This window comes from Chelonoidis abingdonii, chromosome 4 (genome assembly GCF_003597395.2).
Source record: "Chelonoidis abingdonii isolate Lonesome George chromosome 4, CheloAbing_2.0, whole genome shotgun sequence".
In the NCBI taxonomy this organism is placed as follows: Eukaryota; Metazoa; Chordata; order Testudines; family Testudinidae; genus Chelonoidis; species Chelonoidis abingdonii.
In genome coordinates this window covers 89,131,304-89,153,115 of record NC_133772.1, presented here as the reverse complement: position 1 = coordinate 89,153,115, position 21,812 = coordinate 89,131,304, and the positions used below count along the sequence as shown (strand labels likewise).

Genomic DNA, 21,812 nt, shown 5'->3' with positions numbered 1-21,812 from the left:
ATTAATACATTTTAATGTTTTTAGAAGGTCTCTTTCTGTAAGTCTATAATATATAACTAAACTATTGTTGTATGCCAAGTAAATAAGGTTTTTAAAATATTTAAAAAGCTTCATTTAAAATTAAATGAAAATGAACCCGCCCTCCCCCAGACCGGTGGCCAGGACCCAGGTACTGTGGGTGCCACTAAAAATCAGCTCGCATGCCACCTTTGGCACGTGTGCCATAGGTTGCCTACCCCTGCAGTAGAGGAAAGATAATAGAAAATAAAAATTACCACTAATACACCATTTGTAGCGATGTTTTCAGGAAGATCTGGACTAAAAATAAAAAGAAACATACTCAGTTCATAACTAGTATTTAAATAATAATTTAAGGACACGAATTGCCATTTTTGTTCTTTATTTGTATTATGCTTATTTTAATTGTTTTTGTCACTGTTGGAAGTGTTGGGTCCAACAGTACAGGCTAGCAACAGAAGTAATTCTCAATGTATGTTCCAGTTTTTCTCACATTCTGGGGAAACTCTAAATAAATCTGGCTTTTTAAAGTTCCTACTTTTCCAGTACTAGAGCTCTGCTGAGCAGAGACTGCTCATTGTGCCAAAACAGGGTAGTTTTCAAATGTACATCAAGCTGAGTTTGCTGACAGATAGAAACCACTGAATTTATTCCATTGGCCAAAAATATCCAAACTTGACCCTGGAGTTCCAGAGCTGAAAGACTAATGTAACAGTCCCACATGTCATAATAAGCATAAGGAGACAATTTTTCCCCATTCACTTTGAACATTAATAACAAAATAAATTTAAAACCGAGATATACATGCCTATCTTATTATTTCACAGAAATGAGTTAGAATCTTTTTTAGTACTTAAATCTGTATTCAATGCCACATACAGACCAACTGGTGGGGGAAATCACCAGACATTCCTGCACTTCACTCGATTTTCATTTTAGCTTTAAAATTCACCTGTAAGTGTGACCTCATTAAAAACAACATTGGCAACCATTCCACTACTCAATGCCAGACAGAAACATCCAGCTAGTGTCCAGTGAGGCTGAACATACACTATCAACTACATCCACACAGGTTTGGCCACGTGGCTTTAGGTGACAGCAGGTGTACAAATCATGTTCCTTGTTGTTAATTAATCTCTGACACCTCTAACAATTACGTTATTTGACAATGCGTGGATTTTACTCACCTGCTCTCCATTGTGAACTCAACCTCTAGCTCCTCTTTTCCCTAAAAATGAAAATAAATTAAGTCACTACATCATTACTCTTCTCCATAAAGAAACTGTGTAAAGCTGACCCCTTGATATGCATAGAGCTTCTGCAAAGTAACTTTCCCCTCTTCTTGATGCAAATTTGCTTCATTTTCTTCGGTTTCAATCCAATTTATATTATATCCATTATATTATTCTGCTTCCCAGTAGCTGATTTTCCCATTACAAGGAGAGGTTTTTGAGATAAGTCATATCTGTCACTCTCTTTTGCCTCTTTGGGGAATGATGAAGAGAGAGAAATATTTCTGAATGAGCAATAGACAGCTTCACCAGTCCTTAAAAACATTCCTGATCTTAGCAGCAACAGTACCTAACCTGCTTGGTCACAATATATCATATAAGTCACCAGACATTAAACTTTCCTTTCAACTGACCTTACATTCTACTGACAATAATTTGTCACTTAAGAAAACATGAAATACGGGCCCAATTTTCCAGTATATGTACTCAAATCTGAATTTGGAGACTTAAATCATAAAATTGACATTAATATTTTTCAGTGTTGATCTGAGCACCCCAGCATAGAATCAGTTTGTATTTAACACAAAGACATGGATTTAAGCCCTATTTAGACATTCATGTTTGAACATTGGGCTCACAGTACATAACTGCAGCATGAGTTGTTTCTGTGTCAGTGCAAAATAACACCGCATCCACAGATCAGAACCACTAGCTCCAACTGCACAAGAATCTCTAATACCATTAGGGGACGATACCATAGTCTTTGGCTGGTTCAGCCTTGCTATGAAGATCAGCAATAAGAGAGACTTGGTCAACAATGTCAAATTCCCACCAATGTCCTTTGAAGAACCCTGTGAAGGTGCTTGCCCACATTTTTATTTTAAATACAGAAACAATGCTGAGGTGTCTTACAATAAAGCAAGCTAAGAAGTTGATATGGGGAGATGGCTAATACCGTAAGTACACAGCAAGGAAAAAACAAGTCCTGTATTACAAACATTTATGAGGAAAACTGACACAAGTGTATCCTTCTCATCAAGTTCTGCCTTTGATTTCAATCCTCACCTGTGGATTCACCTGAAAGTTCAGCCGAACTGTTTCTCCAAGCTGGATTTTAGATACATCAAAGAAAATAGTGAGGAGATGGTCATCTGGAGTGTGATCATCTTCATCACAGACTTTCAGCTCCAGGATGTTCTGGAAACAAAAGTAAAATAATGCATAAAAGTGTAGGAAGCAGAAGTTCCAGCCCTCACAAGTGGGGAAATGAGCTGCAGAATTAAAAGGTGAGTGATTAAATGAGACAGAGGAAACAGGAAAGGGGATGTCTGGCAGTGACCCAACTGTGAATAAGTATATTTAAAGTCTAAATAAAATATTGCTTTGCTGCCCACTCAGTTTTACTGTCAAAGGCTAGAAGTGTGGGCAAATAATAATAGTAAGCTGCCTATTCATGAATTAAGACATGCAACCTCTACTGAGTTGGCTCAGAGATTTATGTACAGTAATCCCTGCTATCCAAAAAACTCTATTCTTATCCCCTTTGTGAGAAAGAAATGGAAGATGTAATGTTACATACTATACATATGGTAACCATTATATGGTCATTGCCAGATATGTCCATCCCAAGTACTATAGTGGGGCAGGGAAATTACTGTTAAGCTCCTGGTGATTACAGGATCAATCCATATTTATTTATTTCCAGTAATCCACACTGCAGGTCAGCTGGTGATTATTTTTGTACCCAATAAATGTAATAGCATATAATATAAAAGGAACTAGTATAATTACTGCATAATTATATACGCCCTATGCTCCTTCCTACTATGAGATGAAGAGGAGAACAAAACCACACAAAAAAAATATGTGATGGGGCTGTGCAGAAGGGAAAATAGTTACCCTAAATGTTCTCCCCTTCTGCAAACAATGTGAGGCTTGCTAACCAGTTTAGAAGTATAATTCAATTTGTCATCAGCGAGCAATGGTAGGTAGATGGAGATACATGTCCTCATGTCTTGAACACAAAGGTAAAAAAACCTCTCTAGTGGCAGCAAAGCATCTGAGTAGAAATGTGACATCTTGTGCAATACTAGTTGCTGCTCAATTGTGTCCAGTATAACCAGCCCTTCCACATTACTCTGTTTGGTGTTCATGTACTAAATGAGTTGTAGTGTGCACAGTTCATCAGCCTAGGCCTTGCAGCTCAGCATCCAGGTTGGACTGAGGGGTTTCCTACTTTGAGGCTGTGGCACACAGCCGGGATACAAAGCAGAACTTTCATTGCTGTGAAAAATCTAATTTTACTATTTCAGAAATTGTAAGAGTGCAAGTGTCATTTGAGGAGTTTTTCCTGTGGTATTTTTATCATCTAGGAAGAAAGGAGTTTGTAAAGTGCAGGGAGCAGAAAACTTGAACAACCTGACTCAGTCTGGTTGGTAGGACTAGAGATCTATCAGCCCCTGACAGCAAGTTGTTCACAGTGTCTTACCTTGACCTGACTTTGAATCCTGAAGTGGAAGGTTTCATTCCAGACTGGGTTTTTGGAGTTCTTGACAGTTTTGGTCCGGGCCTTTTTGACTGAAGCAGTCGGTAGCCATAGGCTCACATAACAATCAGACTGGGTTACTGTGTAAGAAAGATACAGATTAAATGGCAATGAAGTAATCTACTATATCTAGTATTAACTTATTTACCAAATTTACTCTATATATACACATGAAGATATAGGGGATTCAGTACACAACGGTAGCTGATCTTCCATCATGTCTGTCCATCATGTCTGCCCATTGCCCCAATCAATTTTCTCTTTTATCAAAACTATTAGCATTTTTTATTATTGGAAAAATAATGAATAAACTAAAACCTGTTTAAAATGCATAGCTATATTGTACTCTCTACCAAGGAGACAGCGAATCAGTTTTTATGCTTTGCATTATTTGGGGTTGTCAAGGCTGAATCCCCACTCTGTCACTCTGAGTGCAGAAGATGGAGGCCTGCAAGGATTCTAAAAATTAATCCTGGCCACTCCAGACGTGTATTAAACTCCGAAGGTTACAGCTTCTCTCTGACCTTGGCTGCCACCCCCCAAATGCAAAAAAAAAAAAAAAAAACCTTGGACCCAGGAAGGAGCATTTGGGAATTCCTCCCTGTCGGGTACCCTCAAGCCCTTTCATACACACCCTCCGGGGAAGCGCTGAGAAAGAAAACAAAGGAAATTAGCTGTTGCCACCAACGAATCAAATAGCATATGCACAAACCTCTTAGGACACCAAAAACTCAATCCTGTTCTTAAAAATGGTAAAATGTATTAAAAACAAAAAGAAAGAAAATACATTTGGAACTTAGGCTATTGCTAGATCTTAAAAAAAAAAATACAAAAATTAAGCATCAAGATAGCTCTCTTGAGGTTCATCTTACAGGTTACAAGCAAAACAAAAGCATCTGGGGTTAGCACAAAGGAGATCCACAAGCCAAAATAAAGAAATAAACCTATTTCTGTCTATTTAAAAATGCCCTGTACAATGATTTTTTCTTGGTATGGAAGATGCATTTTTATACCTGGTTCAAGGCTTACACAGCATTCATGCTTATAGCATTTCTGTTCCGTGTCCCCATCTCCAGAGAACAACAGACAAAGGGAAAGTTTCTTTCCAAATTTTAAAAAGTTCTACCTTCCCATTGGCTCTTTTGGTCAAGTGCCCACTTCCTTTTCTTTAAATGGGGGACTTTTAACCCTTTACAGGTAAATCAAGCAGAGAACAGCTACCAAGAGGGATTTTACAGCTAACTGGCTGGCTGGGTGTCCACCAAAGGGAGCTACTCCTCCCACACTTTATTTATCACAGGTAGTATTGTATTACCTAAGCAATGACTGTTTCATGCCTGTCAAAGGCATCAAAATTGTTTTGGATGCTTAGTGAAGGAACCTGTTTCTTTTTTGGGTGGTGGGGGCAGCATTTGGAGGAATGGTTAGTGTTGTGTGTTGAGGCAGTGTCTCCTTTTTCTCTGCCCCTGTCTGCCTGAATAGTGCAGTGAAGCTCTGAGTTGGTACTATGTGACCCACTGGGTGAGCCCTTATGGCCCACTTGAGGGTCACAGCCTATAGGCTGGGAAGAACTGATTTATACGTTTGTTGAGAATCAGCTGAGCATTGGTAGGTCAGCAGAGGGAAGTTTGGTGAGTCTACTGATGGTAACTCTACAGCTGCTCATTTCTCCCTGCTTAGGAAAGTGATGGGTGGCCAACAGGGGAGAATCCAGGGCAGTTGGGAGAAGTGCATCACAGAGGCAGGATTTCTGGGGCTGTTGGCAGGAGCAAAGCATTTCGAGGTAGTTGGAGGGTGTTACTGGAACCTACCAAGGTTCTACAGCCCAAAGAGCTGTGACAGCTGAAGCCTGTGTAGGGTTTGCCTGAGTTGAGGTGCACCCAGGATGGTACCAGGGACGGTCAGACTTTGCATTGCTACCCACCGAGGGAAAAAGGATTAAGTTTACTCTCAGGGCAGACTAAGGGCAGAGCTATACTACAGACCTATGTTAGTATAACTACATCACTCAGCTGCATCATAACATCTTAACATAGCATCTTAACCTCCCATGTAGAGGTTAGCAGGAGAGCTTCTCCCCCTAACAAAGCTACCATCTCTTGTGGAGGTGGATTAACTATGCCGGCAGGTGAGCTCTATCCCATCTGCATAGGAGCATCTTTACTTCAGTGCTACACTGACGCAATGTTTTTAGTGTAGACCAGCCCCAAGTGTCTCCGTGTCTGGGTGAAATGAACAGAGTCATTAAGGAACTGCTTGAAACTGATCCAGATCAACAGGGTGTCCAGAAAGACCATGCAAACACCAAATGACGCATGAATTGACACTCTCAGCAGGGAAGCTGAACAGAGACCCCAGCTCGAGAACAAAGGACTGAGAGGTGTGAGATAGCGCAATAAGTGTGGGCTCTGGAAGAACCATGCAGCTCTCCCCTGGAACTAATGAAATCAGAGAGAGACAGAGCCTGAAAATGGAACTCTCTACAGCTTGTCTGATGAACTGTGGCTTGACCATAATGGACTATGCTTTAAGATTTATTTCTCTATAAGGCTACCATAAGGACTTTCAATGCTGTGGTCCAGTTGACTAATAAATCCTACTCTGTTTTGAAAACACTGCTTGGGTGTTGCTGCAAATACCTAGGGTTCGTTAATCCCTGAAGACTGTCCAACTCACCACTAGGAACCTATCTCAGTTGGACTTGCTGAGTGTGACACAGGAGTGCTGAAATCCACTCAGTCTAGGAGACAGGGTGTGCCCTACCCTAAAGGAAGTTTGAGACCCCTTGGGGATCTGCTACACTGAAGAGGTTGCTCCAAGAGACTGTTTAAAAGCTTGGGCATAGCACTGATTCTATGGAGCTGTGACAACAGCATAGACAGCTTATCAGCTTTTGTTTCAAGAGTACTAGATGACTGGTTTAGCAAGACAGAGAATCCAATTCTAGATTGATAGAGCTTTCCACAGGTTGGCAAAGAAATGCGTTAGTGCTTGGTATGGTAATTGTGACTGATTCCTGCTCCTTTTGCTTGCTGAGTATCCTCTTTTCCTACTAATACATCTGGCTTCACAACTTTCTGCAATGGGAACTCGTCAAACTGATGTATTTGCTCCTGTAGGGTCTGTCAGAATGAAGAAGGCCCTTGTTCAGGACAGCTTTGAATCTTTACCTCTGCCTGCTCTTGATTTTTTACAAAATTTTTAAAAATACTATAGAATAGATCTGGTCAACATATTTTGCCCAAGTTTTGAAAATTTTTTGGGAAAAAATTACCATGCCATCAGCTGGTCAAAAAAACAGCAACCAAAAAAAACCCACCAAAGTCATTGCAATGTTTAACATTCTTGAACAGTTTGATTGTGCAATATTTGCCTTGGGAACCTGCTGTCCTAGGGATGAGTCTAAGTCAGCAAAAGTACACTTTTATAAACATAGTTTTATTACAGTTTGCGGAATGTCATTGTTTGCAATTTTATCTTGTCATGTGATTTCCATATAAGCGCAAAAGTGCAGCTGATGAAATTTGTAAAACTCTTTGCTACGTGAGTGAAAATGTATGTGCAAGTGTCAAAGCAGCGGAGTAAGATGAAGGTGCTCTTTTGCATGGTATTGTGTTGGTTTCGGTCTGGTTGTTTTAATTAGAAATGGGCTGACACCACAACCTTCACATCTGGATTTGAATTTGCCCAAAATTCAGGGGTATTTGGTGTGAGGTTTTGCTTCAGTCGGTTATATAATTATAGGCTAGCTATGGTATTTGGCTTCAGAACTGAGCTCTTTTATAGCTGAGGGATATTCAGATCTAGGATTTCAGTATGGGATGATTTCTAGCACTACGCTGCTATATCCAGATCATTCCGGAGCACTTTAGCTCCTTCAAGAATTGTGAGGTCTCTCGCTCTACCTGGTAAAAGAATTAAAATTACTTTTTGATTGGATTTATTTGCACAGCACTTTGCAAATATGACTTTGGCCCTTTCCACCATCATGACCATCCCAGGTCTTTTCCTAAAAAAGGCCACATTAAAGCAGCTGTATGCATGACACAGTCTAAGGGAAGTTATATATGGATAAGAATAATCCTGTGGCAAAATTATACCCAAGTGTGAATGCACATTGTTTCAGGCAATAGGACACAAAGGATAAATGTGAATCATAGGGTAACACCATCCATTGTGCCCCACCCCTAAAACTTTATGAAGTGTACCCTAAAAAAAGAAGGTCTATTACTAAAGGATGACTAGCCAGAGAAGACTGCTGCAAGTGGCATGGAGGAAACAGGTCCTAAGTACAAATCACTATATAGCGTTTATGAAGCTATCTGGAAAACTTTTGCATTTGAAATACACGCCCACTCAAACATTCAAGCTACAGTACAATGGACACACCCAAATCTGGATATGATGTGTCTTGTCTTATTTAGTTTTGCTTGTGCCTTTAAACTGTACATTCTGTGGGTAGCCCTGACCTTTGGGAATCACAGAGTCAATGGTTTTATTCTTCCTTTCCTCAATATTTGGAACTTGAAAGTGACAAAGCTCTCTCAGGTCTGTTTGGTTGTTTGATTTTTGTCTGCTGCCCTTTCCCTCATACAGACAGACAGGAAAGTATAAACCCATTGCTACGATTTAGCATTTCTGTGGAAGACTCCTGCAATCTAAATCCTGATCTGATTCCCTCTGTGACTCTTAGTTGAGTCACATAACCTCTCTGCCTCAGTTCCCCATCTGTAAAATGGGAAGAATAATGTTTATCTCTCTTCCCTGTAGGGGTTGGAGGAGGTTGTGATGATGAATATGTCAGTGCTTGTAAAATCTCACACATAACCACCACCTCCCCCAATGATCCTAGTAGGTCCCATACCTGAGCTTATTTGGGGAACCATCCCAAGAAAAACTTTTTTAAATATTAGAAACAGCACAGAGGTTCCATCACAAGTAGCTAAGCTCCTTACACCCTGCAGCAGGAGACCTAGAAAGGACAGGGGGAAGCTATCTTTGCCCCCTTTTTAATATAAAATGAGACATTTCATTTCTGAGTGACCCAACGGATCACTTCATTGACTGTCTCCAAAATTCTCAGACCAGCCTTGTGTGCAGTGGTGTGATCACACTTGGAGTTTGTGGAAAGCAATATATTGTTTCACAGGCCCACCAAAAATATTTAGGGGCAGAGTCCTGTTATCTGTGTGGTCTTTACAGCTTTGTATTCATGATAAATAATAGTAATTACATATAATTCAGATGAGGGTCAGGAGATCTAGGTTCTATTCTTAGCTCTACCACAGTCCCTCTGGGTGACTTTAGACAAGTCACTAAACCTCTTTGTATTTCTTTTCCCGTCTGTAAAATATATCTCATAATACTTTCCTATTTCCCAGGGGTGTCGTAAGGCTTAATTCATTCATGTTTGTGAGGTACTTTGAGATCTTCAGGTGGAAGGCACTATAGAAATGCCAAGAATTGCTGTTATTACATTTTCTGCATAGCTTTCTTTTGTATTCTACCATGCTAGATGCATGTACTCACCAAAATGAAAAATCACTCAGTACTCACTAATTCACTCAGCTCTAATCATAGTATATGATGTGTCAGGCCTAGGATCAGTGTTGAGCAATATACTGGAAAAGGTAGAGTAGCATGCATTTATAGGATCCAGGCCACTTTATTAGGCTATCAAACAAGTTACTAATTATCTTTTGGTATAGAAGCAGCGTTGGGTCTTAATTGCACAGTACCATCAGAGATCATTACAGCAACATGATCCAAGTTTGAAAATACCACGGCCACACTGACTCATATTGCTCAAAACAATAATACCAATACCAGAGCAAGGAACTAAGTCTGATGTCCCCATAATACGTATCACACAGAAACATACCTCATCAAACAAATCATGATAAATTATAGTACTTGGCACTTTTATATCTTTCATTTGAGGATCTCAAAGCACTTGACATGGTAGGACAACAAATCCCCTTTTTACAGATTGGGAACCCGAGGCTCAGTCATGAATAGAAAACAGGCTTCCAAGCTTCCGTATATCCCTGCGGGTAGATATCTGTGCAATGTCGTAACACCTCAAGCATGGCATGCACCACAGGAAACAATGTATACCACTTTGAAATCATCTGTTTTTATAACACTACAACAGTGTATATGACCAGCATGTAAACTGGAGTAAAAAAAAATCAAACATCGGAGGCCATATTACTTCAAAGATTTCCAGTCACTCTGTAATTTTAAATTGGAGGTGATTCACCTGCTGATACAGGCATGTGATGGTTAGAATCATGGCAACACATTATTATTATTTCAGAGTGGTAGCCGTGTTAGTCTGTATCAGCGAAAACAATGAGGAGTCCTCTAAGGTGCCACAGGGACTCCTCATTGTTTTTATTATTAGTGATGACCTTAGGCAATAACGTACTGCATACTGTATGAACCAGTACGTAACGGTGGACAGCAGGACATTCCCACAGTATGGCATGGATCAAATGTGCATATATATTTCCATTTAATCTTCCATAATGCTAATTTGCATGGACGTTATAAATAAGCAAATAGTGAATGTGCCTATACACTCCAAAGTCAACCCATCAGACACAAAGGGAATGGTGCCATTGTATGACCACTTGCTTTAAAAGCAGATCAATTTTGTTGTGTCCAGATAACCACAGTCTCGCCCTCTTCCTGCTCCTAATCCCATGTGACCAATGAGCTGATAAAGAAATATTAAAATGTCAGTGATTTGCTGTATAAGTGATGTGCTTACTACTTGTGGTTGCACAAACCCAGAGTGTTCAAAGTTCACTGCCCAAGGATGATTCAAACAGCATGACATATAGCTGCATCTTTATACTACACAAAGTTGTGTGCTGTGCATAAGAGCTAAATGTTAATCCTATGGCTAATATGGTGGGGAACTGTTTGAGGAGCAATAATGTGTGCCAGTGCATGCCATTAGTATTTAATCGTAGAAATATTGGGCTGGAAGGGACTTGGAGAATTCCTCTAGTCCAGCCCTCAATGCTGAGTCAGAACCAAGTAAATCAAAACTATCCCTCACAGGAGTTTGCACAGACGCTGACTCCGTGGGTGCTCCGGGGCTGGAGCACCCACGGGGAAAAATTGGTGGGTGCTCTGCACCCACTGGCAGCTCCCCATCCCCCATGTCCCAGCTCACCTCCACTCCACTTCCTCCCCTGAGTGCCCCACGTCCCCACTTCTCCTCCCAGCACTTGCTGCTGTGAAACAGCTATTTCACAGCAGCAAGCACTGGAAGGGAGTGGGGAGGAGGTGGAACAGAGCATGCTTCAGGAAGAGGCAGGGACAAGGCAGGGATTTGGAAGGGGGAGGAGTTGAGGCAGGGACTTTGGGGAAGGGGTTGGAATGGAGGCGGGGCAGAGGTAAAGTCAGGACAGGGCCAGAGGCAAGGACTGACCAGCACTGGGAAAAGCTAGCACCTATGAGTGTTTGTCTAGCCTGTTCTTCAAAATCTCCCATGATGGGCATTCCACAACCTCCCTTGGAAGTCCATTCCAGAAACCCTTAGAAAGTTTTTCCTAATATCTAATCTAACTCTTCCTTGCTGCAGATTAAGCACATTATTTTTTGCCCTACCTTCAGAGGACATGGAGAACAACTGATCACTGTCATCGTTATAACAGCCCTTAACATATTTGAAGACTGTCATCAGGTCTTCTTTTTTCAGAACTAAACATAGCCAGTTTTTTTAACCTTTCCTCATAGGTCAGGTTTGCTAAACTTTTTATCATTTTTACTATTCTCCTCTGGACTTTCTCCAATTTGTCCACATCTTTCTTAAGGTATGGTGCCCAGAACTGGACACAGTACTCCAGTCAAGGTATCATCACTGCCAGTTAGAGTACTTTCCATGTCTTACATAAGACGCTTCATTTAATACACTCCAGGATAATATTAGCTGCTTTTTTTTTGGTAACTGCACCATATTGTTGTCTCATATTCAATTTATGATGCACTATAAATCCCAGATTCTTTCCAGCAGTATTATGGCCTTGTCAATTGTTCCCCATTCTGTAGCAGTGCCCCTCATTTTTTCTTCCTAACTTTCTGTTTTCCAAAGTGTAGCAATCCCACCCAGGTTGGTGTCATCTACAGATTTTATAAGCACACTCTCCATTCCATTATACAAGTCATTAATAAAAATATTGAATAATGCTAGTCCGAGGGCAGACCTCTACAAGCTCCCAATAGATAGGCCCTGCCAATCTGACAGCAAACCACGGATAACTATTCTTTGAGTATGGTCTTTCAAGCAGTTGTGCACCCACCTTATAGTAATTTCTCTAACTATATATCCCTAGTTTGCTTATGAGAATGTCATCTCAGACTCTGTCAAAGCCTTACTAAAATCAAGATATATCATGTCTATCTGCTGTCCCGCACCTCCCATCCACTAGGTCAGTAACTTTGTCAAAGAAGAAAATTAGATTGGTTTGGTATGATTTGTTCTTGACAAATCTATGCTGGCTATTCCTTATAAACCTGTTGCCCTCTAGGTGCTTACAAATTGATTGTTCAGTAATTTCTTCCAGTATCTTTTCAGTGTCAAAGTTGGGCTGACTAGTCCATAATTCGATGGTTCTTTTTTGTTCCCCTTTTAAAAGATTGGTACTAATATGCCAGTATATCTCTGTATTATTTATTATACTGCCAGTAATTGAATCTCTGATTTTCCTGAACACTAACACCACTGGCAATAACAGCAGTGGTGTTTTTGTGATATTTCCTGGGCAATGTTTATAGTGAGGTCTGGAAGGTCAGTGAGTCTGATAAGGATTAAAATAATCTGCATTCATATCTAGTTATAAACAAACAAGCCCCAGACATGGCCTAAAACGAGTTGTATGGCTGTAATGTGGGAGCAGAGAGTATCTATGGCACAGACAATGGGCCAAATTCACAGATGGCCAATGGTGTTGTCAGTTATATATTGGTAAATAGATGCAAATTGGTATAAGTAGGTGTATCTTACATACTTATGGAACAGTGGAGGGTGAGGAGGAGTAGCAAGAGAGGGTATGAAGATGCAAAATAAAAATTCTAAATAAAGACTTCAGATTGTCTTGGATGAAAACTCTTCCATGCGGAATGAACACTCACTAAAACAACCATAAACAAATAGTGATGATAACTGCAATGTATCTACTTGGTGGGAGCTGCTAGTGAGATATTGAGGGAGTGGCGGTAGGAAAGGCTTATCTAACATCTGCATTAATAATCTGGGAGAAGGAATAATCAGATGATATTATATTGGGAGGCGTTCTAAACACCAGCTGAGACAGATAAATGATACAAAGGGGTTAGAAACCTGAGCTGAAATCATCAAAATGAGGTTCATCATGGAAAAATGCAGAGTAAAATACCTCCGGAACAATAACCTTAAATACAGATATTCAGTGAGAGAAAATAGGCTGGAAAGCTCTGATGAATAAAGCCACCTGTGGGTGATAATAGACTGAACAGAACAAGTAGCAGTCCCTCACCATCTGGCTCTGGAATAGTCTGTTCACTTCTGGGCACCACATTTCCCAAAAGATACCAACATACTAAAGGGTGTTCCAAGAAAGAAACAAAAATGGAGAAAGGGGGCAAGGACTGATTTATGAAGAATGATTTAAAAAGCTGTGTATATACAGGTTGGTTCAGCAATAAGTAAGGTAGATGTTCTAACTACAAGTATCCATGGGAGAGAGAATTACTTATAGTCATACACCAGGGTTTGACTTGGACTAATGAGATGAAACTAAGAGAAGAAAATGTAATCTCAATATTAGGAAAGTGATACTATGGAGAAATCTCCCATGGACGGTGGTGGAGGCTCATCCTTCCAGAATGTCAAAACTAGACTAGACAAAACACTAGGGAAAGGTCCTGTAGGCAGATGACTTGGTGATCTAATGAAGTCTTCCATCTTTCTATGATTCAATGAAAACTGGTGAGGCTAGTGTTATTTTACACCTTCCGATCAAGTTACTTATCCTGCTACACCCTCCCATTTGTTTCTTCACAGTGTAAGTTACACCCAGCTGCCAACATATAATTTACATCATCCTTTGTCACCTTGGAATTTGGCCCAAAGGGGTTAAACATTTTTGTAAAAGACAGTTTAGTTAACACCTGTTCAATTATAATATTCTACCAATTTTTATGTATTTCATGGGGGCAGTTGTATTTTTGTCATAAGAGATCCCGTTGGTACATACAAATTAGATTCAGTGAATTACAGAGAACAAATATTACTGAAATTAAACAGCAGTCATTTAGGCCCTGATCCTGCAGCTAGATCTATGCAGGTAAACCCATGGATTTAGTAGGAGCCCTGAGAACTTCAACAAGGCTCTGCACAGGGTCCATCCTCATTCTTTTAGTTGCAAGATTGGGGATCAATACAGAAATACTTCACAGAGGATTGTTGTCAGGGCAGTGTTTGTAGTATTGAATACTAGGGACATTGAGTGAGGAGTTCTGCGAATGTGGGCATGGAAGTCAGAATCACAAGTGCCACCATTTTTACTGTCCACATTTCCACACTGTGAATTAGTCACTTTTGCTCACTCATCAGTAAGCACAGATTATCTGCAACTCTGGCTTATAAAATGCTCTCAATTAATCTCAAAACACCCTGAATCAGATACCAAAGGATGTCAAACCAATTTGTTTACAGCAGTAGCTTCCTGCATATTAATATCTGCCTCAGAAGAGGTGATGCTCTTTGTTTTCAACACTTCATTTCTTTTCCTTCTTGATCTTTTGCACCTTGGAATTTTTTCCTCTGGGAGCCTGGTGTTCACCATATGAAGGATGTACCCAGTCCACCAAAGGTCTCCTTTCACAAGCATTGTTTCAATATTGTTTGTGCAACTTCTCATTATTCATGATTTTATCTTGCCACTTTGTGTGAATAATAGCTTAGAAGTGTTGTTGATAAAATGCTTTCAGCATTTATTTGCAGGCAATAACTTGTTTATGTTTCACAGAGTAAGGTAGAAAGGCTGCAGCATGGTAAATACACCTTTTGTCCAATAGTGTTTTGGTTCCAGACTCCAGATTGCATTCTGTTACAGTGTGAGTATGTCTTTCATATTCAAGCAATGACTTTAACAGGCAGCATGATCTAATAGAATAAGTGTAGGACTGGGAACCTGGAACTCCTGACTTCTAATCCTGGCTCTTCCACTGCTTAGTCCTTTATCCAAAAATCTTCTTGAATTAGGAAGGGCAGTAATCCGATTGTAGGCGACTCCCACAAGAAAAAGAAAATCAAATGAAAGGAAAGGATGAAGCGCATTGGCTTCCCTCCCTGAAGACATTTACAGAAAGGAAAGGAAAAGAGCTGGTGAAAGAGTATGGTAAAGTCAATCTCAGGCAAGTGGCCAGGGCCCATTAGAGGGGAATTGTGTGGGGATAAGGACCCAGAATTAGCCTGACAGGGTGAGATATTCTTCAGGCCCATAGGCCATTTCAGTCTCCTCAAACAGTATTGAGATGAGGGAGGAACCTCCTCTTCTGCTCTGGGAGAGGTCCTGAAGGCTTCTATTCAGACTCCTGCACTGGGTCATTGGGAGAAGGGGCCTGGGCACTGACTTAGGAGTCCTCTCCCCTTACACTCAGCAACAGGAGAAGGATCTTTAGGTAAAATTTCATGTTCCTGATTACTTCACTCCCCTTCCACAGTGAGAGGGGAATCAGAAGGCTCTTCTTCACATCCATTGGTCAGTGGGGAAGCCCATAGGGGACCCAAACAAAACACCAGTATCAGGAAACTAGAACTTCTGGATGGTTGCAATTCTGCTTATTTTATCTGAACCAAGGTAGTTCAGGCTGGTTCATGTAAAGGCATTTTGGTTTCAGCCTCTCTATTTAAAATAGATTCACCGATACAAGACAAATGACCGCCTACTGTTTTCTGAAGAAGAGAGATCATCATTGTTCACAGCACTTTCTATGGTACTATGAATTTCATGTATTGTTAAAAAGTATCATTAAAGTACTAATCTGTATATCGATAACCTTCTGGGACTTCTAGGAGAGTAAATGGGAATAAAAACAATTAGCCAAGTGAGGGCTCAATTATGCCTTGAAGGCACAGACTGCACTGGGGGAAAGGCAGTGCCACACTGCCCTATGGGAGTTGCGGGAGGTAGTGTGTCTCCTAAAGAGACTGATGCCTTCTCGCCGAGGGTGACCAAAAAGTCCTGGAGATTGTTATTATGGACAACAGAAACTGTCCCCTCAGTACATAAACAAGAAATGTATAAACAAATTTACACCAAGTGCTGGACTCTTTGAGAAAACACACAACACATGATACTGGAAGAAATGTGAAATTAAAACTTGGCATTTAGTCATGTAACCTATCTTAACCTATTTTGAGAAATGTATCAGCTTCCGTAATAGCAAAGTAAAGCACAAAATGCTGTTTTTATTAAAGCCAGAAGTACAATTATTGCTACACATTTGCAGTAAAAAAATCCCATAAGAGAATAGATGTGAATTAGATTCCTTTTCCTTCTCCTCTGGCATAGTATCATCTATTCTCTTTAAACTAAGGTTATCTCAGAGAGAGATAATGATCTGGGCAGAAACAGGGCCACCCGGGGGGGGAAGTGGGGCAATTTGCCCCAGGCCCTGTGCCCTGCAGGGGCCCCCATAAGAGTTTTTTGGGGGGCCTGGAGCGAGGTCCTTCACTCACCCCTGGGGCCCCAGAGCTTCTTCCGCTCTAGGTCTTTGGCTGCAATTTGGCAGCGGGACCCCCCACCGCTGAAGACTCCAGGCCCCCTGAATCCTCTGGGCAGCCCTGGGCAGAAACAACTATGTAGGGACCAGAAAGGTCTGCAAGGTTCCCCTTATTATTTTCCTCTGCATTATTTTGTCAAAGGCTGGGGTTTGCCCCTCTGAGGAAGATACTGGAGGTCTAACCCATACACCCCACCAATTCCCTGGGATCTACTGTGGACACATATCTATCCACATGAAGGCCTTGTGCCTCTGCATTGGCTTTGGGCTCTGTGAAGCTCTACTTTGGCTTCCTGACATTGTGTGTCCTTGGAAGCCACAAAGCCAGTACAATTTCTCAGTACACGGGAGATGATGAACATCCACCCTCTCGACTCATGAATCCCTAGACCTGCAGACACCACTCTGTGCTTTTCAGAGGAATGGGGGATGGGGTGGGACAGTACTGTGAGGGTGCTTGACCCTTCAACCATCTGCCTGGAGACAGCCACACACAGAAGTTCCTGTCAGTGCGTGGATCCTAGGGTCAGACTCTGGACTTTTGTTCTCTGGTGTGTTCTAAGGAACTTTTGAATCTGACAGTGCTATATGGGTTCGGTGGGACAAGACAGTCTGCCAAAGCTTCTTGTACACAATGTGGTAATTGGATTTTAGAATTTCACAGACAAAGGCTCTTATAGTACGCAAGCATGCATCTGACAAAGTGAGTACCCGCTCACAAAAGCTTATGCTCCAATACAACTATTAGTCTATAGGGTGCCACAGGACTCTTTGTCGCATAATATACAAAGTCCTCTAAGTGTACACCTGGGATCTAGGTACAGCATAGGGATTCCTCTTTTCTTTTTTGTAACCTGTATGGTGTTTATGTTGCTTAGTTATACAGCCAGTATTTTCACATCTCTGAGAAAGCTCTGGGAACTGGAGAGATACTCACACAGGTCGGCCTTCCGCAGATTTTTCATTCTGATAACTTTTACACTGAGTAAGTTGCAAGGAGAGGGCTCCATCTGCTGAACAATGAAAAACAAAAGACATAGAATGAACATATGCAGAGAGAGAGAAATAAACTTCAGAGTAAACTGAGTCTGCTATTGTGTCCTCTTAAATATTTTGATACCGATCGCCAAAGAGTTTCTGGACGAAATTCTTCCCTGTGACATGTTCAGCTTCTTTCTCTGTGCAGGTTTATGACTATGTAGATCTGTGCTGGGCATGGAACCACTGGTCAAGCCTCCAATTTGCCCAGATTCTTCCCTTTTTTCATTCTGGGTGAGCTAGGGGAGATTCCACTTTAGAGGTGTGAGGTTATTTATTATAACTTATTCCACTCATTAATAGTCAATAAAAAGAGCAGAGGAGAAGATTGTATTAACCAATCAATATGACAGGTATGACTTAGCATCTTATGATCCAATGACACAGAAATATATGGTGTCTCATAAAATGTATTTTGTTTTATCAATACCAGTTAATATATACATATAAAATAAAGATACCAGTTCCACTGATCTGTGCAAAGTCATTTCACATCCACCATAATTTTATTAAATTAAATTTCAGCAGACTCTATTACTAACTCACTGAACAGCATTCCTTTTGTTTTGGGTTTTATATAATCATTTGCAGCTAATCTGGTGGATTCCAAGCAGAAACAGCATATTCTGTATAGGAATGAACAGTATGTCTTTTCCTTATTAAATCTTAAGTGATATTTCAAATACACTCTATATGAAGCTACAACTGAAAACCACATGAAAACTTCAAACATTTGAAAAATCTGCTGCCTCCCCTTTAGTTGAGCTTCTCCTAAGAAGCATATTGCATATCCTTCAGAGTCTGAAATGGCTGGCAATTCATACCTAGATGCAGCAATTCCAGGGATCTCCAAAGCTGAAAGCATTTTAATCTAAAGCTCTAATCCTAGTGGCTATAAAAATTCTCATTCTCTGTGGATTGGCACAGAAAGGGGAACTGTAACACACACTAACCAGTGGGCTACACGCAAGGAGAGAATCTCCACAGAAACCATCACATTCTGACATGATGTGACTATTTTGCATATTGTACAGTCAACAAGAGAAAATGTAGCAGGACAAAAATGCTAATATCAATACTGTTGACATTCTGCACCAGAGCCTCATCTGATTCAAATCACCATAACTCACACCTTCTGAGGATCTGGCCCAGAATATCAACAAAAATGGGTCTCAAAGACTCAGACCCCTGTAGAACACAGAAAGTGAAACTGACATCTTTAGAATTCTCTCCCTCAGTATCCTTGGTTGGGAAACTTTTCCTTCAAAGAAAGAGCCAGAAAGAATATTTATCCTGGAAACACAGGGAAATCATTGGAAAACTGAAGGGCACTTAACAATCCTGCCAGGAATGTGAGACATAAGGCTGACTCGGTGAAAACTCTTATCTTGGGTAAGGATCAGAGAAACATGGCACATGTCCACAAGCACAGGGAGGTGGAGGGTAGGGCATTCCTAAATGAATTTCCTTTTAAAGGAATTAAGATAGAAACTAATAAAAGTTCCATGCTCCAATCCACACACACATAAAAAGAAGAGGAACTTCACAGCGAAGAAAGGATAGAGGAAGGAATTCAAAGCAGAAACAAAAGGACATTTCACCTATGAAGCAGGGAATGTTGCTATCACTAATTAATTATTCAACTTTTTGGTGATGAGCAAATTCAATCCCACCTTCCATCCCCACTAAAAACACACAAAAACCTAACCTAATTTGTTCTCCTGGTACTTTTTGCATAAGAGCAGTTTTTTGCACTGCATTGTGCACTGATTCATCTGATGTCTATCTACCTTTCACAATGGATTTCTTTGAATGCTTCATTTTGAAAGGAAGCAAGAGGGGGCAGTGGTAACATTTAAAAGGAAGCATCTTTTCAGTTTCAGTTGTTGGTATAAATCATTATTGCAGGGTCACATGTGGACCCCCAAATTTAGAGGAGTTCCCCCTGTGTATCATCCCAGAGGCATGAAAAAAATTTCTTATACTGTGCCCATCACCATGTCATCTGACTACCTATTTGACACAGAGTTACAGGATTAATTTATCAAGCTGGAGGCATAGAGCAAACAAAACCCATCCAAGTGCCTTCATGGCTATGAAGGATGGTGTGGTAGGACAAAGGCTTCTCACAGAGGTAGCTAGAGAACAAATAGCAAGGCTGCTTCTGTGGTTAAAGCAGAACTCTGAAAGCAGCACAAACTGCAGAAGCTGCCTGCACATCAGAATCTCAAATACTCTTATTTTGTTTTTTCTTACCTGGTACGAACTGGTAGATAACCCCATTGTGATCTTTGCTGCATCCAAGTCAGAGGCTAAAAGTGGTCCTTGAGCGTAGGTTGCAGAGCTGACAGTGACTCTCAAAGCAGGTTTATACTCTTTAAACAGGTAGAAGTGAAAGAGCAGGTGCATTATAAACTGACTCAGAGCCCCACCCTTCCATGACTTCCAAAAATTAAGTAATTCCCATCTCCTTTCTCTCATTAGATGTGGAAAGATTTTCTTTGTAGGTTTAGTGATTGGGGGGAAGGGACAATACAGAAAAGGGGCCCTATCCTTCCAATTATGGGTGCATAGCACATAAATAATGAATAAGATTTTATATTTATATAACCCCTTTCATTATAAATGATGCCAGAGTGCTTTTCAAACTAAAAAAGGGTAGGGAGGTGAAATGTCATGATAGGGGGCTACTATAGACCACCAAAACAGGAAGGGGTGGAGAATGAGGCATTTCTGGAAGAGAAAACAAAAATAACCAAAACGCAAAACCTAGTAGTAATGGGGGACTCTAACTACACAGGTATCTGTAGGAAAAATATGGAAAAACACAAAATGCCCAATAAGTTCTGATAATGTACTGGGAACAACTTCTTGTTTCAGAAGATGCAGGAAGTAACCAGAGGGACAGCCATTTTAGACTTGATTCAACTAATAGGGAGGAATGCACTGAGAATCTGAAGGCAATTTGGGTGAAAGTAATCATAAAATGATAAAATTCTTAATCCTAAAGAAAAGAAGGAGGGAGAGCAGCAGAATAAAGGCAATGGACTTCAAAAAAAAGCAGGCAAACTCAGAGAACTGGTAGGTAAGGTCCAATGAGAAGAAAATCTATGGGATAAAGGAGTTCAGAAGAGCTGGCAGCTTCTCAAGGAGACAATGTTAAAGATATAACAGCAAACTATCCCACATAAAGTAGAAACATGGACAAAATGCTCAGGAAGAGTACAAAAGAATATAACAAGCATGTAGGGAAAAGATCAGAAAGGCTAAGGCACAGAAAGTGTTACACCTGGCAAGGGACATGAAAGGAAATAAGGAGACGTTCTATTCAAAGAAAAATGTAGGTCCTCTACTTAGGAGGAAAGGAGAGCTAACAACTGATTATGTTAAGAAGGCTGAGGTATTTTATGCCTATTTTGCTTCAGTCTTCACTAAAAAAGTAAACTGTGACCAGATACTTAAGATGATTATTAACAGCAACAAGGGGGAAAGAATACAAGCCAAAATAGAGAAAGAACAGGTTAAAGAATATTTAGATAAAGTCAGATGTAGGCAAGTCAGCAGGATCTGATGAAATTTACTCAAGGGTACAAAAGGAACTAGCTAAAGCGATCTCAGAACTGCTAGGGATTATCTTTGAGAACTTATGGGTGAGGTCCCAGAGGACTGGAGGAGGGCAAACTTACCTACCTACTTCTGAAACAGGGAACAAAAAGGAACCAGGGAACTATAGGCCAGTCAATCTCACTTCCAGATCTGGAAAGATATTGGAACAAATTATTAAACAATTAATTTGTAAGCACCTAGAGGTTAATAGGGTTACAAAAATAGGTTTGCCATGATTTGTTCTTGACAAATCCATGGTGGCTATCTCATTTCCTTCTTTGATAAGGTTACTGGGCTAATGGATAGGGAGGAAGTTGCAGACATGGTGTATCTTGAATTTAGTAAGGCTTTTGACACAGTCCCAGGTGACTTTCTCTTCAACAAAATAAGGAAATCTGGTCAAGGTGAAATAAGTATAAGATGAGTATAAAACAGGTTGGAAGACTATCTCAAAGAGTAGTTATCAATGGTTCACTGTCAGATTGGAAGGGTGTATCTGGGGGGGCTCCTGCAGGGGTCTGTCCTGGGTTTAGCATGTAATGTGAGGACAGAAACACAGAGACATGCTGTAAGCAGCAACTAGAGCACTT

General features: G+C 40.6%; 1 protein-coding gene across 1 annotated transcript in view; it reads right to left on the bottom strand.

The window, feature by feature from the left end:
- LOC116832824 (cytosolic phospholipase A2 epsilon-like) overlaps positions 1-19,899 on the bottom strand; it is a 43,844-nt gene extending 23,945 nt beyond the window's left edge. Inside the window, exons 1-6 of the mRNA XM_032793890.1 lie at positions 19,873-19,899; positions 17,516-17,591; positions 3,739-3,875; positions 2,316-2,447; positions 1,206-1,246; positions 276-318 (exon numbers count right to left, since the gene is read on the bottom strand). Of these exons, the coding sequence (XP_032649781.1) occupies positions 276-318; positions 1,206-1,246; positions 2,316-2,447; positions 3,739-3,875; positions 17,516-17,591; positions 19,873-19,899 (456 nt within the window). The remainder of the gene's footprint in view (positions 1-275; positions 319-1,205; positions 1,247-2,315; positions 2,448-3,738; positions 3,876-17,515; positions 17,592-19,872) is intronic.
- Positions 19,900-21,812: the final 1,913 nt, after the last annotated feature.